At 38.3% G+C, this 11,619-nt stretch overlaps 1 protein-coding gene across 1 annotated transcript; it reads right to left on the reverse strand.

Moving 5' to 3' along the window:
* LOC109833825 (probable glycosyltransferase At5g03795) lies at positions 4,536-10,462 on the reverse strand. Its single transcript, XM_020401651.1, has 4 exons — positions 9,717-10,462; positions 6,315-6,532; positions 5,836-6,184; positions 4,536-5,351 (listed from the first exon to the last, which is right to left on the reverse strand). The coding sequence occupies exons 1-4, from the start codon at positions 10,107-10,109 to the stop codon at positions 4,677-4,679; spliced, it is 1,635 nt and encodes a 544-aa protein (XP_020257240.1). The 5' UTR covers positions 10,110-10,462; the 3' UTR covers positions 4,536-4,676.

Raw genomic sequence — 11,619 nt, forward strand, 5'->3', positions numbered from 1 at the left:
GAAAATATTTTGCAATCAAAGATGAGAGAACCCATCTTTCAAATTTCGGCCAACATTCCAAAAAAAATGAAGATTTGAGTTTTCCCCCAAATCAACAAACTAGGGTTTTGGATTTTGAAGAATTCAAAAGAGGGGAAATCAAATTGAAGAACTAGGGTTTTGGATTTTGAAGAATTCAAAAGAGGGGAAATCAAATTGAAGTTATGAGGGAGAGAGGATCTTACCAAAGCTTGGGGAAGTGTTGTTCAAAAGAGGGGAAATCAAATTGAAGTTATGAGGGAGAGAGGATCTTACCAAAGCTTGGGGAAGTGTTGAAGAGGAAGCCTTGTTGATGATGGAGCCTAAAATCTTCCAAACCCAACTATATTTGCTTGAAGCCTTGAAGAAGAAAGGTTTAAGGGGAGAAAGAATATTCTTAGAACTCTTGAAGAAGAAGGAGTTTGAAAGAGGAGTGGGCGGATTTTTTTGGTTGAAACCGAAAACAAGAGAAAAAAATATAAAGGGGGGAGGCGGAATTTCTTGCTGGAACCGAAGAAAGGAAAAGAAAGAAGAAGAGAAGGAAAATTGGCTTTATATTGGAGATTTCTTGTTGTTTTTGTTGGACCGAACCCACATGAACCGAACCGGCCTGAACCGGACCGGTCTGAACCGAACCCAAACCTAATTTGTTGATTCATACGCGTGTGAGCCGCGAAATGTGGGCTCGCGTGCGTGGGAGGAATCCGGGGATAATTCATATGCATTTTGAACCATTTTCAGGTGTTTCTCGATGTATTCGACGCCCGTATTTATACTCTAATGGAAATACGAGTCTAAACTGTTTCTTAAATTTGACGGGAAGTTCCTGGAAAATATTACGCGTAATATTCTTAAGGATAACCCGGCAACCTCCAACGGGTACACGAGGTTAAACTAATTCCCGAAACTCCCAGGAGTACACGAGTATAAACTGGTTCTCCTCATGTAAATGCGAAACCCTAAGGACAACGCCGGATCAACGCGTAGCCCTAGGTCAACGCCGATCAACGCGTTGCGATGAGAGTCAACGCTGATCGATTCGAAACCCTAAGGTCAACGCCGGATCAACGCGTAGCCCTAGGTCAATGCCGGTCAACGCGTTGCGATGAGAGTCAACGCCGATCGATTCGAAACCCTAAGGTCAACGCGGATCAACGCGTAGCCCTAGGTCAACGCCGGTCAACGCGTTGCGATGCAGATAGTTAATCCAAAAGTCAACTCAGCGAGACGAGCCAAAATTAACTCACCAAATTCCGATTCGAGACTTCGGCAACGGTCAGACGATAAACGCAGCACCGGAAGCATTGCAACTGTTCGATAAAATACTGAACAGACTGAAATGTGAAGAAGTCAAGAACTGAAATCGGTTATAGGTCCTTTAATACCGACTGAAGGTGTAGGCCTATCACGTCCAAAGTATTTCAGACTCCTCTTTAAAGGAATGAGGCTGAAACACTTTGGAGGGGGTATCTATAGGCGTCTAAAAATGCCTATAAGTTCCCGTATGCGGCTCGAGATGAAAAGGAGGCGATAAACATCGTCATCCAAATTGAGAAGATTCATCAAGTGGCTCGTACACTCAACGATCACCAGAATGATGAACTAGATGTCTCATGCACTCACAGCTTATTTCTAACTGGCCCACGCACTCGTTAGCCAGTTCTGAGTGACTCGCGTATTCGCTGGCCATCGCAACGGCAAGCCAAATAACCCAGAAATTAGCCCAGCCACCGTCAAAACGTCGCGCGGCATTCAAGAAAAGTGGCGAAAGCGAATCAAGGAAGCGTACCGATCGACGAAGCAATTGAGATACATACAAACGACGGAACGAGCCGAACTCTAGGAATCTGCGAAGCACGCTGGCTGACCGGACGCGTCGAAACAGTCCGGTCAGACGCAGTGGCTCGGCCACTAGGCCAAACCACATTTGGTGCTCGGCAAGGCCGAGCACTTCGGTGAAACTGTCAGAATCGGTTCTTTTCGGTTTCTTTTATGGATTCTTTCAGGATTTGGGGGGTTCCAACTGCTCTGATATTGTGTTAGACAGTTCTAACTGAAGATAGAGGGAATCCCCTCGTTTTGATCAAAGAAAACCACAACCAGCCTTAAATAGGGCTGGGTGTTCTTTTTGAAGATCTGGAAATCAACGCGGTGAATGCTGTCAAATTGGAGATGAGCACTGAATTTCAGAGATTAGCAGATCTTGGCGGAGTTTCTTCAACAAAGCAAGAGTTCGAGAGATCTGAGACTCATCCACTCCTCCTTCCGGATTTAAGCTTAGTCTTAAATCCCGAGAAGAGCCGTGATTTTGCTTAGTCAAAATCGCCGCTACTGCAATCACTTCCTTCGTGAAGCGAAAGCACTGATTATCCAAACTTCTGCTCACCGGATCTGATCCGTAGGCGGTCCACGGATAAACCCCGGCACCGGCAACGATCCCGCACAAGCAATAGGCGATAAACTTCTATTGTGTGTAGTTTGAGAGAAAATTGTAACTTTTGATTTAAAGTCTTATAAAAAGGCTATATTTGTTGTTCGAGTTTATTGTAAGTGTTTGAAGCTGTAATGGACTCATCAATGAAATCGATTTTCCACCCAAACAGGAAGCAAACAACATCCAAGGGCAACCCAGCGTGTGCCTGAATCGGCAATGGACTCTTACATGTCTTTGTTCATTATGGTAAAAATCATACTCGAACCTTTTCACAATTGAATTGTATTGAAGAGCTAATCTAATTTTAGCAGCACTATCAAATTTATGAGCAATTTCACGTATGGATGTGTGTCACTCAGCTGGAATCTTGGTTTGGTTGTTAATCATGTCTTCCATCATCGTGATCGAGTTGCTAGTGGGATTGTCATTAGGAATACGCTCATCATTACAAATTTGGGTGAGCGGAGCTGTTGCGCTTCACGAATTTTCTGTGGGGATGGTCCTGTAAAAGTAAAAAAATATTAATACTTAACAACCAATTATAACCTTAGCAACCAGCTCATAAGGCTAATAAAAACTCATAAATATTTGCTAAGGTTAACAACCAATACATAACCCTAACAAAAAACTCGTAACCTTAGCAACAAACCCGTAACCTTAACAAAAAACTCATAATCTTCACAACAAACTCATATCCTTAACAATAAATTAATAACCTTAGCAACCAACTCATATACTTAATAGCCAACTCATAACCTTAGCAACGAACTCGTAACCTTAACAACAAATTCATAACTCTAGCAACCAACTAGTAAACGTAACAACGAACTCATAACCTTAGCAACCAACTTAAAACTATCACATAAAGGTTGACAACCAACTTATAACCTTAACAACCAACTAATAACCTTGACAACCAACTCGTAACCTCATCAACCAATGCATAAGGTTAACAACCAACTCAAAACCTGTCAACGAACTCATACGGAAATTAAAAGTGATGCTTACACATTTTCTGGAGAAGTTTGGGTGTTCTGAATAGTTGAGGATTCCCCAGCGAATGTAGCATACAAGTTTATGTCTGTATATCCATTACGACGACAATACTCGAACATCAACATCAAGTCGTCGTCATTATCAATTGAAAAAATTGAACTTATTTTCCCTTTTTAATATTTATTTTTGCAATGGTAGTTTAAGCCTTTGGGGCAATTGATATTTCAAGCTAATAATTTCTGTAGACTCGTTGATAACTACGAAAATACCCTCACCCTCTTCGTTGCTTTTTGTGTTTGTAACCATGCAAAGAAGGGATCCATCCGTCATTTTAAAGAAGAGTAGTTGAAAAAATGAAGATGAGTTATTGAGGAGAATTAAGTGGCCGGAGAGAGTAATTGGGGTAAGCAAAGGGGGAGGAGATGGATTTATAGCGGGGGAGGCAAGGAAATAGTAATAATTTGGAGGGAAATGAGGTTTTTCTCCTCCAAAACCACATTCTAATCACCATTTAATGCTACAGTACTACTGTTCACTCTCCTATATCAGGCTTGATAGAGTACCGGATGCTTGAGGGCATTTTGGAAAAATTTTATTGTTCTTACACGTCGGGTCACTTGGGGAAGGGTTTTGGGGGCTATCTAGCCATTTTCCCTTTCTATAATTAACCCTTACAGCTATCTGTCAGATACATCATCATGAAATAAGTATTTGTCACAGGAGGTACGGAAGATAACAACAAATAATGAAAGCCAATTAGGTCTTATTCAGTAGTGTTATCTTTCGTGTTCCATAAAATAAAAGGTCAATACTTATTAAGAATTTAAAAGCCTTAAAATGCAGATACATAAACCACAGAAAGCATATCATAACACATCATAAAGTTGGTGACTTGAATCTATAATTATAACACGAACATAAGGACGTTTCGGATGAACACAATGCACATATCCACATATACGACAATATACTTTTTAGTTTGTATGTATCTAGGATTTTTTTTAATGTTTTTTCAAAACAATAATACTAATGCTAGCAAACTAGTAACATCAACGAAACCCTCAAACAAAAACGGACAAACAAAGACAAACATCAAAGGCATCACTTTATTCACTGAACAATATATCTCAACATTTACCCTGATACACAATCAGCAAGAATGCTCAGTGTCCATTACCAACACACATGAAAACAACAAACATAAATCAATTACATTTTACAAGCATTTTTAACTATAATCTGAACCCTGAATCCGAACATTGAGCCTCCGAAGCCATATAGAATGAAGGATCATATGAAACACATCAAACCTCTGTGGAGATTCATTTATCACGAAATGCCTCTGCACCATTTTCACCCTCCTTTGCATCCTGATGTACTGCCTTGGCGATATGCTTGATAATATCTTCTTGATATTGGGTATATCCTTAACTTCAATCTGTACCGAAAATGCCTTCCAATTAAGCACATCGCTGAAAGGCAACACATAGTTATCGGAGATTATAACTGGCACACACTCGAGGTATACTGCTTCAACTATTCTCGGACTAGCGACCTCATATCCACTCGGGCAGAGGCAATACTTGCTCTTTCTCATCATGTCGTAGTAGGATACACCCTTAGGGAGGTATTGATGGACTTGGACATCTTCATCTTTGCCTTGCCATTGTTTAACGAGGATGGACCGGATGTAGCCATGGACCCCACCAGCGAAGAAGGCAAGTAATGGGCGACGAGAAGCAGATGGGCCTCCGATGAGTCCGGTGGTGACTCCAGTCTTGAGGTTGATCTCGGGTAGAGATACGTCTTTTGAGGGATTGAAGCCCTCGGATGCATTGGCGTTGCAGAGGACTCGGATGGAATTGGAGTAGAGGTATGATGATGCAGCGGATGCGAGAGGCCCCTGTGACCGTTAGAATGTCAGAGAAAATAATGAATGGAGAATGGAAGTTTCAGTTGATCCGTCTACTTTTTTTTCATACACATGAATGAAAATGTTTAACGAAACAAACAAATAGAAACATGATGTCACCCGGAGAATTTTAATGCTGTTCTTTAGTAGAAGATCAAGGTTGAGAGAACTTACTGGAACAGTATACAGTCTATATCCCATATGGGTCAAGGATATCATGCTTATGTGGTTACAAAATTAGTAGGTGGTAGAAATTTTTTTATGTTCATCCTACGGCAAAACATAAGGTTAATCAACCTGCTCAAAACAATTCAACTAGCAAACAATTGAAATATAAGTAAAAAGCCCCTTAAAGTTTTTGTTTGCTATTTGCATTTGCAGGTGACATTTTCCTGAAAAGGTTCTAGTGAAATATGTACAAAAATAAACAACCAAATTGAGCTGAAATTCCAAAGGAATCAAGGGTCTTACTTACCCAATCATGGCATGAGAGCATGAAATGATCTGCTCCGAGGCTTCTATTCCAATATGGGTATTTTCCACCAACTACATTGATATAGTCGACAATGGTCCGTTTCAATGGTCTAAGATCATAAGTGTTTGGCTGGTAAAGGAATTTGACCATCTCGACAACGCTGAATGGAAGAAAGAAGACGTGTGCTCGGTCTGGATCCTTCGTCCTTAGCTTGCTTCCCATCTCCATGGCATATATGAATCTCCCCTCCATCGAATATATGTTTTTACATGGGCCATCATGAAACAATGGAGCTTCTCCTTCTTCATAAACATAAATCCTAAACAACTTCTCCATCTCCAAGTAACTCCTGCATAATTTTGGAAGAAATGTAAATGTGTTTTTCCTCAATGTGTCCCATCTTTTATAAAGATGCCTAATTGTAGCTTAAATCATGATATAGCTTTAAGGTTGCAATTTTAAAGGTCCTTGCTTGATACCGATGAAATGCATAGGCATTGCGATATATGGGGCCTTGAGGAACATAATCCTTGTCTTCTATCGAGGACTTGAAACTTGGAACTCGAGTTGCTTCTTGAATCGCAGCACGAGCTCTTGAAAGACCAAGTTCTACTCTCTCTAGCTTAATGTCTCTTCTCTTCACACTTTTGGGTTTTGAATGAGAAACCTTTGCTTCAGAGCTTTCAGAGAACCCCGACTGTCAATTATAACAAAAGATCAAAGTTTTAGCATATTGCAATTTGCAAAATGAAAGACCAAGTTTATAACAAAATAATAAAGAATTGAGCCTTCTTACTATCTAACAATCTATAAAGAAAACACAAGGAAAGACATTTTTTTTCGGATGAGACCCAAAGACAACCTAAAATTCTAATATGAACTCTCATGGCAACAAAATTATGTGAATCTTAACTTGTGCCTATTCTGAATTAGAGGGGTGAAAATTAAATGCTTCAGAAGTTCAGCTCACATCACTTCATGTGTTGTAGGAATCAATGGATAGCTCACCAATAGCAGCCATGAGCAAGCATTATCAATACAATGAAGTCCCTCCTAATATCAATCCACGTGTTGCACAATGTACAGGTGCTCTATTATGTCTCCGAAATTCACCACATTTAGAATAATTTAAGGCACATATTTTGGCAGTAACCCTCTACATGCACAAATATATGTACAATGATCATATAAAATGATATTATGTACAAATTAAAGTTAATTTTTCTCTTAAATGGCTGTTAAATCACTCATGAAATTGGGATCTACGCTATCGTAAAAATCCATCATTTTCTCTGATCAGAGAAAGGGGAAAATTATGTACAATTTCAGTCCATCTACTAGTGATGGATTCATAGTACCCATGTCAACACGGGCATCAGCACTTGTAAGAGTGGTCTCATTGGCATCGTCTTAGCCTGATGAAAAGGAGGATTGAAGGTGTTTTACCAAAAGAAGACGTATAAAAGCTTCACTGGCTGATTATTAACACACTACATGTGGATGATATAAATAGGAGTATAGAACTAGCTATATATGCTAGGTAGATAAATGGCGCAGTTACTCTTTGCATTGGCCTATAGTCTAAGGATACATGCTACACCTTGTCTAAATATTCCTGAAACAAAATCAATTATGGACTTCAGCATTTATTAGTACATTGTTCCGAATTAGTGGTAACTGTGACCGTAAAATAAAATAAAATAAAGGAAGACTTTTTTGCACATTCGACGAAGCAACTCTTTGCACTAAAGCGCTAACCAACATGGGCAAATTGATGTGTGTGTCTGTGTGGTGTGTATATATAGTATATATATATATATATATAAATATATATATATATAATATATATATATTATATATATATATATATATATATATATATTATATATTTATAATAGAATTGTCTTGCATATTATAGGGATGGACCTGTATGAGGCATATCTATCTGAATCTTATCTATTACGTGCTATAGCGTAGTGATAGTCAATTAATGATTTGACTGGTCCATGGGCAAATGGTCCAATTATGCACCAACATAACATGTAGCATTACATTTGACTTTTCTTCAAACCTGCTACTAATCTAGCTTTAGAAAGACTGAAAAGATTAAAGGTCAAAATCAGGTTTGCACATCTATCCCTGTTTCATAAGCTTCCTAATGTGCCAATTCTAGTCAAAGTTAATGCATGTAAGATCGTGTCACTTTAACTTCAGCAGAGATGAGGTCTATAATAGGAAAACTCAATTTCTAATGTGTGCTTAGCAACATAAGAATATGGATTAGCTGATTAACTCTATCTAATTTAACTGTTAGTGCGTATAACTACTAAGCAGGCTATCTCGCTAGTGGTTGCATTCTTATGAATCCATATAAACCCAGTAAAATGATTATTTCTACGACCCATACTCTTCCACCAATTAAGCAATGTGAAATGATTTCAGGGACCCAAGTCTAAACATTTGGTTCGATTAAGCTAGGATTATCAGGCCCATTGAGGTCACTACTTATTGTACTAGGTCATTAATTAAATAGAGGGAAAATTCTTCGAAACATCTCATCCACAAATGGCAAACTTCGTCACGCTAAACCCTCAAACTAAAAAGCAATAATAGAAAACTCGCTGGTGAGGAAAAGAACACCATAAATAAATAAAAAAAGAAAAAGAAAATGACGGGTTCTTTATCTTCATGATGTCCCTATCAGGATAAATAGACCAATTAAAATCTTCTCCTTGCCTTCGTATATGTGGTATAAACTTGGCCCCAGTACCAACACAAAATGCTGAAAAGGGCTCAACATCAATGGGTATATTTGTGGACCATCATGGTGCTAAACTATAAAGATGGACCATAAAGATGGAATCAGGTTCAGGTTGGACAAAAAGGGTGACCTCTCAAGAGTCATTTCCTCAAATATCCCTCCCCCATAAAACCCAGTTGCAAAATAACTTGAGGTGGCAGCACTATTTAAGTAAAAGTTAGATAAAACAATAATTAAGAGGAAAAAGGTAATAGTTCTTAACCATCACCACAACTTAGACTTCAAAGTTTTAATGTTGCGCAAGAGCCTTCTCTTTGAAGACATATTTAAATTAATAGATTTTAGAAGAAATAGTATTTTGATTTTATTCGTAAAAAGGATTCTAAACCTAGGGGCATTCTAGAGTATAAAATTATGGATCTCTCAGTTGTCGGCATAACTTCGAAGTTATGGTGCAGTGGAAGGACTCTAATTATAAGTGTGTTTTAATATTTAGCCAACTAAGGTAAGTTATTCCTAGCTAATATATGTAGACTTAATAATTCAAATTTAAAAGTTATTAAAAGTACATACTTATAATCCTTACAAATGGTTTAGATGGCCATGTTTGAGTTAATAATCACTAGTCACTCAACTATATATATCCTAAATTATATCGACTGACATTATATTCTTGGTCTTCTTTTCCCTTCAGAGTTTTACCCTTGTTTCAAGTCTTTGCATGTGCACCTAGTGGACGCTTTCTCCTTTGATCCAAAAATCAGCAATAGTACTAGAAAAAAATAATAATAAACGTTGTTCTCGACATAAATGAATAAATAATAAAAGTACTGCTACCGAATATTACTGTTCTCTAAAAAAAAACTATCCTTTCAAAAGTAAGAATTATGAGTGCATAGAAAAAGTTTTAAGTGAATAACAAATGAAAAAAAGGGGGTTTTCTCCTGTAATTCCTACATGATCATAGTTTATTCCAAAGAGAGTAAATAATAAATAAAAATAATAATAATTAGAAACAGGAAAAAGAAGCCATTGGGATACATGTATTGTTATTGCCCAAGGATGTAGGAGAAAAAAATAAAGAAAAGGAACACCATAAAATAAACTGAAGAGTTCTTACATTTTCCGGTGCCGGGCTCGGAGAAGCCGAAGGAGACATAAGAACACGAGAGACTTGATCATCAAGAGAAGAATTTTGGAGAGCTGACTTCGCATGTTCACCTCCTTCTTTCTCCAAAACTATATCCATATGAAAATTCTCATGTTCCTCTTCACCTCTAATACTACTTACAAAACTACTACTATCATTAATATTATTAGAAGAAGAAGAAGAAGAAGAAGAAGTGGAGGAGGAGGAGGAGAGCCAAGAAGTTGACGAACTAGAATCAAAACGAAAAGCAACAAAAGAGACCACTAAGAGAGGAACAAGAACAACTACAACCACCCAAGTGGAAGAAGACCTTGCGATACTCCTCCAAAAAGAAGAGGAAGAAGATGAAGGAGAATCTCTCATGATGAAGCTACAAGCTAACTTATATAACTCCTCTCTCTCTCCCTCCCTCCCTCTCTCTCTCTCTCTCTCTCTCCCCCCCTCCCTCTCGTCTATATAATGATATATAAACACATCTAAACTAAAAGCCAATTAACTCCCCTCCCTTTCTCTAGTACTATTTAATGATAAACATGTATATGTAAATGCTTATTTACTTATGGCATGGCATCATTGCGGTGATCTTCTTCCAACTTTGAGTTCAATTAAGAGATATTACAGCTGTAGAGGTTGCTAAATGGAGAGAGATTGAGAGAGATGGAGAGAGAGAAGCGAGTAGAAGGAAGTAATTTAAGAGAGAGAGAGAGCGTGAGAGAGTTAAAGAGGGAAGTAAATTTTGAGGCAATTACAAAGGTCGCGTGCCGTGTTGCGGTGCTTGGGCGGCGCCCTTGACACGAGGACCGGACTCGATGGTGCGGTCATGCGGCGTTCGGACCCTGAACCCTGCTCTGAGCCCATTTATTTCTTTTTGGCAAATTTTATTCAGCACCCTTATTTCTTTTTTTGCCAATTTTCATTCGGCCCCGATGATTGGTAAGTAAGTTTTTGACGGACCCTATACCATTCACGTTTGGTTTTACTGCTGATGTAGCTATTTCATCGTATCTGAAGCATGGTGCCCTGAAAAATAAATTTGAAGTAAATCTGAACATCACATTAGTATTCTTTTTTCTTTAGAAAAAGGATGGATTACAATATAATAATCTAGTCAGTTAAATTAGTAAACTAGTTGTTACATATAATGTGCACATTCCAACCAAAAATGTGCACATAAATTCAACTGAAAACACAAAAGTACCAGAACACTTTTGTACAAAGGTTAAAGCTCCCAAAAGAAAACTTAACTACCACAAAAGTAAGTATCATATTCAACAACAGTCTTACTCATCAAAATATCAACTAAACCACTGCATATTGAGATTAATCCAGCTGAATCACCACACTTCTCTCCTCTCCTGCAGCTCCAACTGACTGTAAGTCTCCCAATCTCTCGTTCTTCTTCCTTCTTCGCGCTTGCAATCTGGCCGCTCTATCTGTAATTTTAGAACCTAGCCAAAATGTAGAAAAAGTCATAATCTTATTCAAAATCTCCAGCACTCTCTTCTTCTTGTTAGAAAAGAGTCTATCATTACGCTCCTGCCATATGCACCAAATAAGAGCACAAAAAGTAACATCTCTTTCCATCTAGCAGTCCTTATTTCCCCCGGCAGTCCAATTAATCCACACTTCCTTTAAGGATTTCTCAAAAAATTAGTGTGACCTAGCTAGCTAGCTGATTGGTTTGTGACTCAAAACTAGTACTCTTGCTTGGATCGATCCACAGATTTTGAAGCATGTGGCAAACTCCCCACGATGAAATTAGGGGCTATTTGGTTGTTGTTGGTAAAATTGTGTATTTATGACACAACTTGGAAAGTTGTTGTCCACCTCATCAATTTTACTTGTATACTTTTCTTTGTTTGTTTTTTATTCC

The sequence above is a fragment of the Asparagus officinalis genome, chromosome 3 (assembly GCF_001876935.1).
Source record: "Asparagus officinalis chromosome 3, Aspof.V1, whole genome shotgun sequence".
Lineage (NCBI taxonomy): Eukaryota > Viridiplantae > Streptophyta > Magnoliopsida > Asparagales > Asparagaceae > Asparagus > Asparagus officinalis.